The sequence below is a fragment of the Pipra filicauda genome, unplaced genomic scaffold (genome assembly GCF_003945595.2).
Source record: "Pipra filicauda isolate LSUMZ 115617 unplaced genomic scaffold, ASM394559v2 scaffold194_size2289513_pilon, whole genome shotgun sequence".
NCBI classification, from domain to species: domain Eukaryota; kingdom Metazoa; phylum Chordata; class Aves; order Passeriformes; family Pipridae; genus Pipra; species Pipra filicauda.
In genome coordinates, this window is record NW_024104303.1 from 1,918,776 (window position 1) to 1,935,902 (window position 17,127).

The window sequence follows — 17,127 nt, forward strand, 5'->3', positions numbered from 1 at the left end:
GGCCATCCAGTTTTGGGAGAACTTAAAAACTGAAAAAATCCCAAGCAATCTGATCAAAGTTCCTGCTTTCAGTGAAGGAAGAGACCAGAAAATCTCTGAAGTCCCTTCCAACCTAGACTACTCCTGACTGCACAAACATCCAGTGGTCTGTATAGGTAAGACACCCAAAACCAAAAGAAAAATGCTCTGTTTGCAAAACACATAGTACATATTAAATATGTTTAAAAAAAAAAAAGAAGTCTTATTGCTTTATTCAGATTTTGACATAGCTTACCTTGAAATTACTAGAAGTCCTCTGAGGATCTCTGTAGAAATCACTGACTACTTTTCAGCAGAGATCAGCTTAAACCAAAGAAATTGAAATGATGCTGGAATTCAGACTGAATAATTTCTTATGAACCAAACATTTTTTCCCTTGTCTAAGAAGGGCAATCCCCATAAAATTAATTTTCTGGCTTTTGGTTTGGGCTCCTTTCCTGTCATTTGGTTTAAGCAAAACTTTGAAATACTGTGGATGGCTTTATAAAATTACAATTTCTAAACAGTCTTCCAAAAAAAACCTTTTAAAGTTACATACTAGCAATACTCTATCTTCTTTGACTCAAAAGTGCATACACATTCAAAGGTTTTACACATTTCCCAGACATCTTTTAACAGAGAGAAATCCTACCCGATATTTTAGTTCTTAAGGGGAAAAAAAAAAAGTAGTTAAATTCACAATTTCAAGAAATGTTCCATGGAAAGTGTGCTACATTTTTTCTTCTGGGAAACCAAACCAAGAGGATTTGTTGACAAGTCTCTTTGGCAGTCTTAGTATCAATGGTTGTCTCTCTGGATGCTCTGGGAAGGAAATCCTGGGGGAAGATAGTTGACTGGAAGGCGCTGCTGGTGCTTCCTGAACATAGCTGGTTACAGTTTCTGTGTGAGAGGTGTTACTGCTGGTATCTGCTGTGATAACACTCTGATCAGCTGCTGTTCCTTGAAGTTTGACATCAGGATTTCTAATGTCACCATCTAAGTCTTCCCTTGTGGTAGGGATACTGTACTTTTTGTCTGCTTCTCCAGTTTCCTCACATCTTGTCCTCAGGAAAGAAGATGGAGACTCATTTCCCCCCTCATTTTTCAGAGTTGTGCCTGTCCATGTAATACTGCTGTCCCATTCAGTACTTTCTGGCTCCTTGCTACTGTCACTATCAATTGTAATCACCACTGGAGAAGAATGTGCTGAGTTACTGATGTGATGTTTCCTGTGTTTCTTCTTATGCTTTTTCTTTTTTTTTTTAAGATGTCTCGTTGTGTCTGTTGCTTTTCCCTCGTAGACTATCTCTACACTTGGACTCCTCAACTTCTTCTTCCTTTTTTTACGCTTTATCTCATTACTTGCTCGATTGTCTGATGGGCTATCTTCATTTTTGCAGCAGTCACTGAATTTTGAGGAAGTTTTCTTGGGGTCATTTTCTCTTTCTAGACTTATGCTCTCCATGAATGCATTCTCCAGGTGGCGAGTTTTGTACTTCCTTTTTCCACCAGGCTTTTCGCTTTTCATTCTGTCAGTTCCTCCAGAAGGAGTCCTTGACCTGTTGCTCGACCGACTCCTTGACCTGCATCTTTCATAACAGTAATAGTGTCTCTCATGGAGTCCCCTCTGGCTATGCAGGTCTGTCCTTTCAATAAATGACCGTATCCTGTATTCTGGACTAGCAGATTGCCTCGAATAGAGAGTATTAGATCGTGTCCTCCTCCTACTGGAGGATTCATAGCTATCCCCAAACACCTTTCTACTACAGAAAGCAGAACCCCACTGATGTCTACTTTGATAACTGTCTCTTACATAATACCGATCACTGTCTCTACTTCTTGATCTCCTTTTACTGTAGCCTTTGCTACATGATCGTGATCTGCTTAATTCTCTGGATGGAGTGCTCTCACCACTCAGAGAGCCCCTCTGGCTTTTCAGAGAGGCTCTGTTGTCACGAGCCCTCGACCTTCTACTGCTTCTTTTGCTCCTGTGTTTGCTGCTATCTCTGCTTCTTGATCGTCTCCTTTTAAGTTGGCTTTTGCTATGGTGCTCCCTCCTAGACCGATGGCCATGACTGCCTCGACTGCTCCGTGAACAGGACTGTGGGCTTCTAGACTTTCCCTTCCTGTGATTCCAAGGGGAACACACTGTGTCACTCCCTGGAGAGGGGCTCCAGCTCAAGTCCTGTGGAGGCAGATCTTTTCCCTTACATTTTTTCTTCTCATCTTCTTTTGACTCTGTCTTCTCAACTGTAGGAGATAAACAGCTTCTACAACTACCTGCATCTTCCTTATACGTTGGGGAACACGGCGAGAAGCTCCTGCTTCGTTCACTGTCACTCCAGCTGTGACACTGGACTGGCCGCTGTTTCTTGACATCCTCCCTTTTCTCTTCCCTGATGGATTCCTCAGAGTCTGAGGACAGTTCAACCACTTCTGGTGTCCTCTCAGCTAATGGCTTTACATACCCAACAATGACACAATTGTCTGAGGAAGAGCCACTGTCATTTGAGTCAACATTAGCCTGTAACTGAGTCTGCAGTTTGGTTCTTTGACTCCCTGTAGCAGAGTCCTCATCAGAACTTTCCGATGACTCCAAAGGAGAAGCTATGGTTGCACGAACCTCTTCTGAAACGGAATAGGAAGGTCCTGGAGTTTCATCATCCCAGGGGGCCTGACCAAGGCCAGGTACAGACGAACTGTTATCTGGCCCTTGAGAATATGCCACATCTGGAGATATTGTAATAATTGATGAGTCTGAATGGCTTCCTTCCTCATATGATGGTGCAGGACAATCATAATTGGCATGTTGATCGTATGCTTCTAAGTTAAAAGGACAACGAGCAAAACTGATGAATTCATGCAGGAAGTGTTCTGTCCGATTCAGCAAAAATGGCTTTAAATCATCAGCAAAGGCCTGACTTTCGAGATCATACCTAGTCACGTTACTCATGATTATGTGCTGTACAATATTAATCAAAGATCCATGGGCACCAAACAGGACTGTAAGTTCTCGCTTCAACCAAGGAACCAACCGGTGAAGGCAGGCAGGGTTGCGGCGGAAAAACTCTGCGGAGATGTCTCGATAGCGGCCGCCATCCTGAATGCCGCGGATACGCACACCAGTACGGTAGAGGGCTCTGCGGAAGTTGATCATGTCCTCCTCCTGAATCTGCCGCAGAGATCTGCCCTCTGCGCTAGCCTGCCTCCTTGAGGCCAGCCTCCTCATCATCTGATGAATCTCTCGGTGTCTGTGACGCACTGGTTCGCTTGACAACTCTTCAAACAACATCCCATTATCTGGAGGGGACAGCATCCTTCGGGAAGGGGAACTGCGATTGCGGCGTTCCCTTGTTAAGGTAGTACGGTAACGAAATCTCCGGCCATCAGGGCTGGCAAAAGAGCTGTTTTCTAAAGGGCTGAGTACATACTCCTTAAAGTCATCTTCAGCACGAATTGTATGGAAAATGGAAAAAAACGGTTGCTTGCAGAGGGGGCATTCTGCTTTGTTTTTTGACCACTCCTGGACACAGCGGAAGCAGAACCTATGCAAGCAGCGATCTAGATACGCAACATTGTCAAATCTATCCAGGCAGATGGGGCATTTGGAGTCAGGAGATGCATCTGTTGGCAGCTTGCTGGTGCTGGCTTTTGGTGCAAAGTTGCTGTCTTCTGCAAACTCTTTATCTACTGAAGTCATGTTCTAGAAAAGACAGAAATAAAAGACGATTGATATGACAGAGAAGCAAAAATCTTACCATCTAGATGCGGAAACCCATAGTAATCACTTTTAACGTTGCAAAACTCAGTAGTAGCTCTAAGGAAATGCTGAACAAAGACGCAGCATGACCTAACTACTTTGTCAGGCTTCTCTTCACAGTGAGACCTAGTTCTTCAGTGCTGCAAGTTTTAAAGAGCACTTGAAGGTAACAGGCAGGACTGTCTTCTTCCCCATTCTTAAGTAACTGCTTCGATGTGGTCAGTAAGTTTATGATTTACATGGTATCCTCCAAAACACAGCTCCAAAAGACTAGCATTTATGTATGACAAATATAAGAACAGTTCGTTCTGTACATTAAGAGAAACCAGTCAAAACAAGTAATTGCACTCAAGCTATATTATCACCTTCCAAGTTCTGCTGGACCTGTCCTGTTTCTGAACGCCCTGACCCTCTTTCGTTGGGCACTCATGCTGGACTATACACAGCTTGTTGGATTAGACAACCTCCAGGGATGTGTTCCTGTCAAAATAAGTATTTGTCTTTAAGACTGAAGCAGAAACAACCAGGTGTCATTCCTATACCCATCCTCAGGTACACACTGCCTTTGTATCTAATCAGGTTGTCATGCTGGTTTTGGTTGGGGTAATCAACTTCCTTCACAGTGACTAGTGGTGCAGGGCTACGTTCTGAATTTTTGCTGAATATAGGGTTAATAATATCGAGATGTTTTATTACGGCTGAGCAGTGCTTATACAGAGCCAAAGTTTTCTCTGCTTTTTGTACTACCACACTGGTTAGGAAGCTGGGGATGCACGGAACACTGGGAGGAGACACAGCCAGGACAGGTGACCCAAACTGATCAAAGGAATACTCCAGACCACATGACATCATGCTCAGTATATAAAGTGGAGGGAAGAAAGAGGAAGGAGAGGGATATTCGGAGTGTTTGCCTTCCCAAGTCATTGTTACGCATGATGGGGCCCTGCTCTCCTGAAAGTGGCTGAACATCTGCCCACCCATGGGACGAAGTGAACAAAATCTCCTTGGTTTGTTTTGTTTGTGTGCACAGCTTTTGCTTTCCCTATTAAACTATCTTTACTCACGAGTTTTCTGGCTTTTTCCTCTCCAGTTCTCTCCCCCATCCCACTGGTGGGGGAGTGAGTGAGTAGCTGCGTGGGGCTTGGTTGCTGGCTGAGGCTAAACCACTACAGATGTCAACCATGGGTAAAAAAAAAACAAAACAATCTATCCTCCCAAAAATTATTTTAGGCATTGGCGTTATTCTAAGGCATTATAATTCAGCGGGAATAAGTCGCCACGCTACTTCCAAACTGATAAGCCCGCATTTAGCAGCAAGTCCGGGAGCAGGCGTTCCCCGCCGGCGGGACACCAGGCACCAAGCGCGCCGTGCAGGCCAGAGGGACACACGCCCGGACACGCAGGGGCCGGGGGAGCACCAGTGCAGGGACACGGGCGCGGCAGCTACAAAGAGGCCCGCGTCCCGCGGGGTTTCACGGCCTGGGGGCACGCCCGGGCCGCTGCGGGACCACTCCCTGCCCGCTCCCTCCCCTGGGGACGCCCCCGACCAGCTACCCGTAGGGCTCGGCGCCCCCGCCCGCCCCAGGCCCGCACTCACCGCCGCCGGTCCCTCGCTCCCTGCGCGGGCCAGTGCCGCGGCCGCCTTCAGCCTGTGGCGGGTCCGGCAGCGCCCGGCGCCAGGAGGCTCCCGCCGCTCCTCCCCCAGCGGGCGGCGGCGGCGGCGGGCGGCCTCCGCCAGGCGCCGGGACGGGTCCGCCATGGGCGGCGTTGCCACGGGAACTGCTCCTCCCGAGGCGCGGAGCAGCGCCGAGCCCTGCCGGGACAGAGGCGCCGCCGCCGTCCCGTCATATCCGCGCCCGGCGATGACGTGTTCCGGGGCGGAGCCGCCGCTGAGCGCAGGCCGGGGCTGCGGTGGCGCCGCCGGGGCTGAGGGACCGAGCGCCCTGTGCCGCCTGGGGCGAGCTCGGTAGCGGGCGGCGGCAGATGCCCTGCCCTGTGTCCGGGGGAAGCAGGGCTGGGAGCACCTCTCGGTGGAGGCAGCGGACGCTGGTGGATAAAAGCAGGGGGAGACTCCCGGCAGTGTGGCCGCCAGCGCGCGATGCGCTTTGTCCTGCAGGCGCTGGCTGCCGTGGTGATGCTCTCTTGGGGCTTCGTTCTCTACGGGCAGCGGGAGAGCGGCTTCCTGGCCCAGGGACTGCCCTGGGCACTGGCCCTGGGCACTGGCCACCGGGGCTTGGTGTTGTCTCCGAGGATGCAGAGTGAAGGCTGGAGGAGTCCTGTAGTCTGGCGGCAAATAAAGCATGAATAGCACTTAGGAGAGAAGAGGTAAATAAATCATAAACAGTTCTTAGGAGAAGACCTCATCTTACTGATTTTTACCTGTGAGAGACACATATGCCAAAGCACAGACAAGGCCAGCTCTGTAGGCTACCTCCCAGATGAGGCACTGCCTCCCACAGCACATACATGTATTAGTAGTAGGACTCGTGTAGAACGTGAGCACAGCCAGCCACGTCCCTTTTCTGCAGCCAGTATGGATTGATGTTCGCAAAAGCACGCATAACTCACAGATCCCCAGAGTACCAGCACAGCCCTTCTGTTAGTGTGATAACCCTGCCCCATATCCTGAGCCATTTTAGTCATTCCCACGCACCAGCTGTCCAGCTTCCTGCTCAGGAGCAAACACACACACTTCTCAACAGGTGCCCCACTCCCGCAGATATCCCCAGGTAACAGCACAGGCATGTGCCTCACACTCTGCCTGGACTCAGAGCCTCCTGCTAGCCAGGTAGCCCACCTCTGTTCAGGAGTGACATCCCCAGCCCCAATACTTTTCCCTGGTGCCTGGGGGAGATGCAACCACTCTTGTCTCCACAGCAGGCGGCAGCAGGCATGTGGGCTGTGACCTGCATTCCTGCTTTGCATGCTGGATTCACTCGCTTTACTCCCCTCAGTTCCCCCAGTAGGTGCACCTGAGGCACACATACCAGTCCTGCCCCAGTGGCTGGAGCTGAGACCCTCGCTGTCACCTCTGCCCTTTGCTGGCATTGAGACCCTTACCCACTCCCATCACTGGCATGTTAGGAGGGATTTGCATCCAGAATGGTCATACTCTGTCAGCTTCCTGACTGCTGTGTGTGTGTGTCAGCTCTTAGGCAAAGTGGGGCCCACTTGGACAGTCTATGTCTGGGTCACTGAAATGAAACGATGGAAGGTACTCCAGGCTGTTCATAGTGGATTATCATTTATGAGCTGAAAGGCAGCCATTCTGGAAGTAAAAGGGATCTCTTTTAGGTGCTGGTTTTCTACATAGCTGGGAAGAACAGAAGTCTACTGGCTCTTCTCCCACTGCTGACACAGACTGGCAGCACTTCATCCCGCCCACAGACCTATTGAAGCTGGGGACAAACTTTCCTCTGGAGAGGCTTGGACCTTTTTCCTGTGCCATCATATCCTCTGGGGTCCCTTGATCAGCAGCAGGGGTTTTCCTCACCAGCAGCTTTGTGGGAGGAAGAGTGTGGAGGGGTTCCAGTCTCATGTCCTCCTGAGCAGCAGCCACAGCACTGGCAGTGCCCGTGCTGTTGACAGTGAGACCTACAGTCCCTGTCCGGGGACAACCCCCAGCCCTCTTTCTGGTACGCCCTGGCACAAGGGAACACAGCCCTTTGGGCACAGCAGCAACAGCTCCCCTGAGAAAGGAGGTCAGCAGGAGACTCAGACTGAGTTTCTTTAGCATCTCCCATGTTAGCTGCATCACCCTGCAAATACCTGAAAATTGTCAGTGCCCCTCCAAAGGTTTCTACACTGACAGGCTCTCTGCCTCTCCACTGACTTTCTCAGAACCAAAGCTGTTTGGCTGGATCAGCCCTCACTGTTCATACCATAAGAGCTCAGCTTCAGTGCACTGTTGTCCACGCTGTGGTGTTCAACCAGTCACCAGATTGTAGTTAGCCTTTCCTTTCCCTGGCTAGCTGGACACCTCCAGCAGCACGACACCAAGAGCAGGAGATAGAAACAGCCTCTGACCCCCAAGCTGTGGCCTCTTTACTGTTGTCTTCTCAACCTTCCTCTCAGGTTCCACCGCTGGCAAGCACTTGGAGCTGCATGTGGGCGTATCAGCCAAGGTATTCATCATTGTAGGTTTACGGGTTGCTCTGCTCTGCTGCAAACTTTTCAAGTGTCATTTTGCAGCCACCGCTATGGAAATCAGCCTTTCTGGCTTGTTCCTTCTGGGTAGAGAGTGTTCGTGATCACGCAGAGATGGTTTACCTGCGAGCTGCCACGAGATGGCAAAATACTCCCCAGCATCCCTCCCAAGCCTGCTTAGCAGCACCGCAGGCTGGTGCCATGCAAGACTTCGGGGACGCAGCAGCAGCAACAGCTGAATTTGCTGCTCCTCACCCCACCCCACCAGCAAGGAGGCTGGGGGTGCACAAGGAATTGGGAAGGGACACAGCTGGGACATCTGACCCCAAATGACCCAAGGCATATCCCATACTGTATTGGTGTTGTGCTCAGCATATAGAGCTGGGGGAAGAAGAAGGAAGGGGAGGAAGTTTGGAGTGATGATATTCGTCTTCCCAAGTCACTGTTACATGTGATGAGGCCCTGCTTTTCTGGAGATGGCTGAACACCTGCCTGCCCATGGGAAGCAGTGAACAAATTCCTCATTTTGTTTTGCTGGTGTGTGTGACTTTTGCTTTCCCTATTAAACTGTCTCTGTCTCAATCCACGAGTTTTTTCACTCTTACCCTTTCAATTCTTTTCCCTCTTTCACAGTGGGGGAGTGTGCAAACAGTTATGGAGTGTGTAGTTGACAGCTGGGGTTAAAACACGACAGTCCTTTTTTGGGACACAGTGTGGGGCTCAGCAAGTTCCGATAATGACAGATTTTATTTGAATGTGCTAGGTGAAATGTTCAGCTCTTATTGCTGTTTAATTATTAACCAGCAGGCTTCTGTGCTTGCCATGGGGCTTGCTCACTTGTGTATAGCAATCTAGTGCTTGTTAGTGGCTGGTCACTGCTGTGCTGTGCTGGTTATCACCTCAGCCTGCTGTGGCTGGGAACACTCTGATAACAGCCTGGCGATGTGCCTGGGCTGGCAGGTGGCCAGAGCACTGCTGTTGTATCTTTGCTTCTGTATTGGACAGGCTGGAACTCCAATGAGTTGAGTCAAAGGGACTGCAACCTGTGGATGAGTCCACAGTGCAGGGGGAAGAGTGTGAGGGGTCCTTCCCCTGAAGAAGAAGGAAGGGGAGGAGGTGCTTGATGTGCTGGAGAAGATTCCTCTGCAGCCCGTGGTGAAGGCCATGGTCAGGCAGGCTATCCCTCTGCATCCCATGGAAGTCCATGGTAGAGACTAATTACTATAGCTGGAACCCCTTGTTGCACCCAGACTAGAAGGGGAGGACTTTATTATTATACTAAACCCTATAACCTGGCATGAAAGGACCAGGGGTAGACATTGTAATACGTGTGTCTTTAAATTGTTGTAAGCCATATTTTGAGTTACTATAACAAGAACCACACAAACCAATGGGGGAGAGAAGCCTTAGAAGAAACAGTTGCAGCACAGCGGTGACCTGACCTGAGCTGGCTTTGGTGCTCAGTAACTCCACTCAGCACACCACCTCTCCTGTCCTGAGTGACCACTAGAACAGATGGAGCCCAAAGTCATGGAGTAAATGAATTCAACAGACATTTTGTGGACATCTGTGGGCATTTGATGGACATTTGCAGAGGTGGTCCATAGACTAATGGAACAATGTCTGTGTATTATATCAAAGGCTGGAAAGAGGATGGGAGGTGTTAATGAGATTGTATTGAATAATGTAGGACTAGAGCATGACATAAATTATATGAAAGAAGGGGTAGAGAATGTACTGATCATGGCTGGGGTGGAGTTAATTCTCTTCATAGTGGCTAGTATGGGGCTGTGTTTAGGATTTTTGCTGAAAACATTGATGATAATATAAAGTAGTTTTTGTTACTGCCGAGCAGTGTTTACACAGAGCCTTTTCTGCTCCTCAGCCACCACACCCACAAGGAGTCTGGTGGTGCACAAGTTGGGAGAAGTTGAGATGCTGCCAGGACAAGTGATCCCAACTGATCCAGGGCGTCTCCCACACCGTATGGAATCATATTTGGCATATGAATCTGAGGAAAGAAGAAGGAAGGGAGGGACATTTGGAGGGATGGCATTTGTCTTCCCAACTCACTGTTAAGCATGAGTTAAGCACTGTTAAGCATCTCTGCTTTCCTAGAGATGGTTGAACGCCTGCCTGCCCATGGGAAATGGTGAAGAAATTCTTTGTTTTACTTTCCTTGCGTGCATGGCTTTTGCTTTACCTATTAAGCTATTTTTATCTCAGCCTGTAAGGTTTTTCACCTCTATGCTTCTGATTGTTTCCCTGATCCTGCTGGATGGGGGAGTGAGCAAGCAGCTGCATGGTGCTTAGTTGCCCACTGGGCTTAAACCATACCTGTGAAGTTTTGATACCAGTTGTTTCATTTCTTAATAAACTGATCTACCTCTCTCTGAGGAATCTGTCTGTGAAGCTGCTCACAGTGTTATCATCTAGCTTATATATTCCACCTTTCCTTCCCTTTCAAACTCTCTGTTCAGATTGTGCTCATGTGCTGACTCACAGAAGTCAAGAAGCACATAGAAACCCCCTCAACTTGCTTCTGGAATGTCATGAGAAGGGCTTTGACCCAGTGTTCAGCATCCATCATCCTCTCCTCACCCATGAAGATGTGGTTCAGAACAAAAAGTATGTGTTTCTTGTCACATTGAAAATGGTACAGCAAATAACTACATTTAGGCAGCTTTAACTCTTCAGATAAGATCACCAGAGATGGCTAAAGGAATATATGCATAATGCTGATGAAATACCCCTCAGATCTTTTTTTTCTTTTTAATCCTTTTTAAGAAAGCATAGCTTATATATCAGAGCAAGACTGGTTTATTAGTCTTGAAGTGGTTTGTTTGTTTGTTTAGGTTTCAGGAGGTTGTTTGGAAAAATTGTGAACAGCATGGTTTTGATTAGCATAGCTAAGAGGACTTCTATTTAATGAAATGATTAATTGATTCAGCCAGATATTCAGCAATACTAACATCTGCTTCAACAGAGACAAAAGATTCTCTTTGAAATACAACCTTACCTCATTAACATGAAGCAGTACCCATGGATACATGATAATTATAAGGTTGATAAGAATATGTAAGGATAACTAACCTTGGTTCCAGTGAAGGCTGTGGAACAGATTATCTTGGATATGATCCCATGGCATGTACAGGACAAGCAGGGTATCGGGCCCAGCCAGCATGGGTTAAGGAAAGACAGGTCTTACTTGATCAACCTATCCCCTTCTATGACAACGTGATCCACCTAGCGGATGAGGGAAAGTCTGTGGGTATTGTCTACCTGGACTTCAGTAAAGCTTTTGATACTGTCTCCCATGTCATTCTCCCAGAAAAGCTGGTAGTCTGTGGCTTGGACAGATGCATTCTTTGCTGGGTAAAGAACTGTCTGGATGGCCGGGCCCAGAGAGTGGTGGTGAATGTGCTGCATTCAGTTGGCAGCTGGTCACTAGTGGGGTTCCCCAAGGCTCGATATTGCAGCCAGTCCTGTTTAATATCTTCATCAATGATCTGGACAAGGGAATCTAGTGTACCTGCAGTCAGTTTGCTGATGCTGGGTGGGAGTGTTGATCTGCTGGAGAGCAGGAAGGCTCTGCAGAGGGATCTGGACTGGCTGGATCAATGGGCCAAGACCAACAATATGAGATTCAATAAGGTAAAGTGCCAGTTCTGACCTTGGGCCTCAACAACTCCAGGCAGCGCTGCAGGCTGGGCAAAGAGTGGCTGGAAAGCTGCTCAGCAGAAAAGGACCTGGGGTTGCTGATTGATAGCCAGTTGAACACAAGACAACAGTGTGCTCAGATAGCCAGGAAGGCCAGTGGCATCCTGGCTTGGATCAGAAATCGTGTGTCCAGCAGGACCAGGGCAGTAACAGTCCGTCTATACTTGGGGAGGCCACACCTTAAGTCCTGTGTCCAGTTCTGGGCCCCTCAAGAAAGACACTGAGGTGCTGGAGCAAGTCCAGAGAAGGACAATGAAGCTGGTGAAGGTGCTAGAGAGTAAGTCATATGAGGAGTGGCTGAAGGAGCTGGCTTTCTTTAGCTTGGAGAAAAGGAGGCTCGCATGAGACCTTATCACGCTCTACAACTACTTAGAAAGGAGATTGTAGCCAGGTAAGGATCAGCCTCTTTTCCCTGGTAACTAGTGAAAGGAGGAGAGAGTATAGCCTCAAGTTGTGCCGAGGAGGTTCAGGTTGGACATCAGGAAGAATTTCTTCACTGAAAGGGTGACCAGGCATTGGAACAGGCTGCCCACAGAATTGGTGGAGTTACCATTCCTGGAAGTGTCCAGAAATGACTGGACATGGCACTTGGTGCTATGGTCTAATTGACAGGGTGGCAATTGGTCAAAGGTTGGACTTGATGATCTTGAAGGTCTTTTCCAACCTTTATGATCCTATGATTCTAATGTTGTAGCTGAGTTATTTAGGGAAGGCTACTGAAAACAATCAGAAACAAAATCATTATTTGGACCACTCTGGGCTAAATTCAGCTTTAAATCACTTTAACATATGATGATAATCAATTTCTTACACGTTACCCCACCAAGGAAGCTGGAACATAATTACAACCCTGCACTGCATGCTGTTTGAAAATGCAGGATTTGTGCAGTTTCAAACTAGAGTTTAATAGAGCTCTCTGCCTGCTTAATAAAAATTATATGCTTTCTTTAGCCTCTCTATTATATATGCAATACTACCTATAGCCTAAAGGCTATATAAATACAAATTTTGGTAAACACACACAAGTTCATGGTAAATGGAAACCAAACAATCTTTTAAAATCCCAAGATGACCAGAGGTAAAATGCATTTAAACCTAAAGACAGGACTTCAGACTGCAAGTAGTTCCCAAGTCACCACAGACCAAGAAACAAAAGGTACATATTCCATGGTGAAAGAGTCAAAAAATGTATGCATGGTATGAGACAGAGAAGGATAAGGGTGAGAAAGACACACACAGGAATGCAGAAGTCAACACTGAGCCCAAAGGACATGTTTGAGGGTGACATGTCAGAAGGCCCTGTTCAAGGACTTTACAAGTGCTTTGTGATTAGAAACACTGAACAGGCCTAGAACTGGTTTGTCTGAGTTGTGGTGCTGGCAAATACCTTGTGGACAGATGGGTTTAATTTCCTTATCTCCAAATACAGACTGGCAGGTTTTTTTATGTGTTGCCACTTCAGATCCCCTCTACTGTGTGCTGCTGTCATCTTCAATCCCTCCTCTCGTGCTGTGACCACTTCAAATGATTCTGTGTATCCCAACAGAAGTCAATACTACAGGACCTTGGCTCACCAACAGCGGCTCAGCAAAGCTGTGTTAACACACGAACACAAGCAATCGAGAAGCAAAAGCGCACAAAACCCTTGCAGAAGCTAGACGGCAGTGTTGGCACATGCTATAAGGCACAGGCAAGCTGCTGCTCAGATTTTGAACCGTAAGCTCTAATTGTGGGAACTCCATTTACAGGAACGGTGTTTCGACCTCCTTTTTTTTTGGTTATCTGAAATAAAAATGGTTTAGCACCTCTGAAACCTCAGCCTCAAAAACAACAGCCACAAGAGAGGTGCTCAGATTACATAGGGGAGAGCAACAGCCAAAATGATTCAAGAAAAGGTCTCAAAGCAGAGAAGAACTTACCATTTTCCTTAGTAGTAAAAGGTGTTTTCTCCCTTTAATTCAAATTTCTGCATGTCAGTACATGGTCCAATTGAACAGTGACACTAAATGAGCTTGTCACTAAAAGGAAGTTGCAGGTTTTGAAATGGCTATTCACATTCAAATGAGATAGAAAGAGAAGTGGAGGGCTCTGCCACAGACACTGGAAGAGACAAATGGTTAAAAAGATAAAGACCTTCCAAGACCATATGTTGCCCCAAGCAGCCGTTAATGAATTTTACTCTGGTTCAGTGACTCTGGCTAGCTTTTAATGGTTCATTTGGCAAGTTGTCCCTGCAGTGATTTCTAATAATAATAATGTCACAATAATCTTTGAACTGCAGACAGCTTTGTGACTAAACAGGATTGCTCTGAAAGTGATTTCTGAACTTGGTAAGATGGAAAACCAGAAGCAGTAAGTTCCTTTAGTTCCCTCGTCCATGGCACATATCACACTTAGGACAACAGTCACTCTGAGGAAAAGGAGAAGGAATTTTCTTTCACTCAGATAAGGATTATTTTAAAATTATATCAGCAGCTAAGAGCACAACATTGCCAGCAGACAGGGACAGCATTTACTTCCTCCACACTTCTAGTGTTACTGATTACAGGCAATAAGACAACACATTTTTACTCAACAAACTCTTTTTTTGGTGGAGTTATTTTCCTAGTCCTCCATTCCAAATGATACTTGATTCTATTCTTGTGCTGAATCAAGTAGCAAAATAATCAAAATTACTAAAAGAGTGAAGTGATGAACTGTAATTAAGACTAAATATATATTGGTTTTTTATCATGAACCAAGAGCTCAGTTGCCAGCGTTAGAACCCAAACAGAAAAAAAGATTAAATATGAACTATTGAGATAATTTGCTACCTATGCGGCTTAATAACCATACCTTTTCCTTTTGCATCAGCTGCAGTCATCCTGCTGCCACTCCAAATTACTAAAAAGGCTCTCAAACACAGGAAAACGCATTTTGTGTTCTCTGTTGACATTTTTCAGATGTAACTATGGGTGCTCAATACATTTTGCAGCATGTGGAAGTGCCTACTTGAAGAAGGAGAAATTTGGAGAACAGGATAAAGGATAAGAATTAAAAAGGAGACTTCCCTTAGGAGATTAAATCTTAGATCCACACAAATTACTCACTTGACCTGGGGCAAATAATTCTATCAGAGTAAATAAATGCATGCAATTTTAAAAATCATACTCTGTGTAAACATCTGCAGCAGGCTTCACATTGGTGGCAGACAAGAAGCTTGCTATGACCTTGATAGTTGTTCCCCTTGATTTCAGGGGGACTATTCACATACAAAAGTGTGTGCTGAACTTCCATATTCAGAATGTAAAGCCAACTAATTAAATCTTAGCTACAAACATGCTACAAACTAAAATCCTTGCAGGGCTGCAATTTATTAATCGGTATTTATGTATCACTGCGTGATACATACTAAATCTTAAATTCACATATCATACCCTGTTTGCAAGATGAGACTTGTCAGCACAAGGGATGAGATTTACCCAGCTACTGTATCTCTCCAAGAAGGGCTCATACTCTAAGGTACAATACAGCACACAAAATTGGGCGCTGTACTTCTTGGAGCTAGCCTGCTTCCCACTGGATTTTTACACTGTTTGTATTCCAAAGGTTTGTGGACTACATTTTGTGTGAAATTTGCAGCTGAATATATTTATTCTTTTTAGCATCTCATCACTGATTAAAAGAAGAAAGTCCATTACTTCAAATCAACAACCCTTGCCTTGGTAACGCTGAGCTCCCTTCTGCACAGAGGGAAGTTGTTTGGGTATTTCACCTCAACATAACTAAACTAGGCAATGTTAACATTTCAGTCCTTATTTCCATTTCTGTGCTGATAGATTATTAGGATTAACCTATTCAAAATATACCGAATCAGAAGCCAGTCAATTAAACTATTATGCCTGACTTCAGGCAGTGCATCATCCAGCCACTGCCCACAGATCTTATTTACTGCATCCAGGAGGGTTGTTGTAAAGAACCAAGGGATTTGGTCTGGTGACAAAGGTGTCGACAATAAGCTCGCCCTCAAATAACTGCAGTTCATTAGGCTTGATCCAAAGCACATCACAGGTAACAGCTTCAAGGAGTCTGTCAGAACTATTGTTAGAGGAAATAACAGAGTATATTTACACTGTTTTTAGTGTAAATATAGCACATAACCAAATTTTTGAGGGAGTGTAAAAGGCAGCACACATCCCTTAGAATTTACAGTCTTATGTAGAACTGCTGCAAAATGAACAAACGAAGGGAAATACAGTCATGCCTGTTTACCTGAGCAGGAGCTGAAGAGATGAGCTGGTAAGAAAGTTTTCTGTGCTCACAAGCATTCTGAGAGCTAGCAACCAACCACAGTCCTCCTATAATAACAGAGCATGTTCCAAGCCAGACAGGGTTTTAAAGAGCCTTAAAAAAACAGCTAACGTATAATTTTTATTAAAGCCTTCTGAAACTGTACTGAGACAGCCACAACTGTGATGGGAACAGTAGGCTGTAAATGGGTGACAGTGGAGGAATGCAGAGATTAACAGAAGATAGAACCTATGGTGTCACAGTGCACTGCCCCACACTGAAAGACAATGAGTCTGATATTTAAAAATCTGAGTAAGATGGACAGTGAACAATCCTGGTTTGAGAGTAGGATAGGAAGGGAGACAGCTCCACCAGATAGGCAATAACAAGCTGTCCTCCCGAAGAATAAGCAGGTCAGCAGATAGGGGTGTATTTCCATGCCCTGTAGTCTACTGAGCACAAGTGATCATGTGGGGACATCAGCTGCACGCAGATGATTGATTTGCATCTTTCCTTACAGAGGAAAGATTCTTTCTGAATGGTCCATTAATTTTGACTTCCAGTGGGAAAAAAAACCAAAACACAACACAAAACAAAACAACAACAACACTAACAAAAAAACAACTGCACAAGGAATTTTGGCTTTGGATAAAAAGAAAGATTTTACAACAGAATGAAGCCCAGACTTGGGAATTCAGAAACAACTATTTCATTACTTTTCCAGACATAAGGCAGTATATTGATATGTATTAAAGTCTATGTAAAAATACATCATTTAATATGCTTTATAAGGTAATTATATCTCAGATCAATTATTTTACATTTGAATGAATAATAAAGGTATTTTTCCAATTTCTTGAAATAATAAAAGCTCAGAAAATCATATTTTTTTAAGACAAATCTCAGTAGACTGGTATAAACTCCTGGGTTTTGTACAAGAGTCACCCACAGTTAGTCTGTGAATCAGTACATTGATTGCACTGCCAATTTTAATTTGGACAAATTCAGATTAGGAAGCTTTTACCCAGGAGGAGGAAAGAAACATAACTTCATCTCAAAACATTCCTCATACTGCATTCCATTGTTGACCAATTTGTTTTTCTCAGCCACAGTACTAAGTGGCTTCTGGGAAAAGAGTACCCAACGCTCATTTGAAGAATACATACTTCTAGTTTGAGAAGCAGTTGTAGAAATAGCTTATTAGGATTCCTATA

At 45.8% G+C, this 17,127-nt stretch overlaps 1 protein-coding gene across 17 annotated transcripts in view; it reads right to left on the bottom strand.

Moving 5' to 3' along the window:
* Window positions 1-17,127, bottom strand: part of TOPORS (TOP1 binding arginine/serine rich protein, E3 ubiquitin ligase) — a 56,361-nt gene that overhangs the window by 12,572 nt on the left and 26,662 nt on the right. For 10 of the 17 annotated variants that reach the window (XR_005563225.1, XR_005563214.1, XR_005563218.1 and 7 more), the window contains 5 exons: window positions 15,896-15,981; window positions 14,480-14,631; window positions 13,564-13,744; window positions 5,376-6,061; window positions 275-3,721 (listed from right to left, as the gene is read on the bottom strand). Coding sequence is in view for 1 of the 17 variants with exons in the window: in XM_039380404.1 (XP_039236338.1) it covers window positions 749-3,721; window positions 5,376-5,537 (3,135 nt within the window). In the remaining 16 variants the exon portion in view is untranslated. Of the gene's footprint in view, window positions 1-216; window positions 3,722-4,143; window positions 4,226-5,375; window positions 6,062-13,563; window positions 13,745-14,479; window positions 14,635-15,895; window positions 16,041-17,127 lie in introns of those variants that run through there. The other 7 variants (XR_005563217.1, XR_005563212.1, XR_005563213.1 and 4 more) reach the window with 7 other exon arrangements.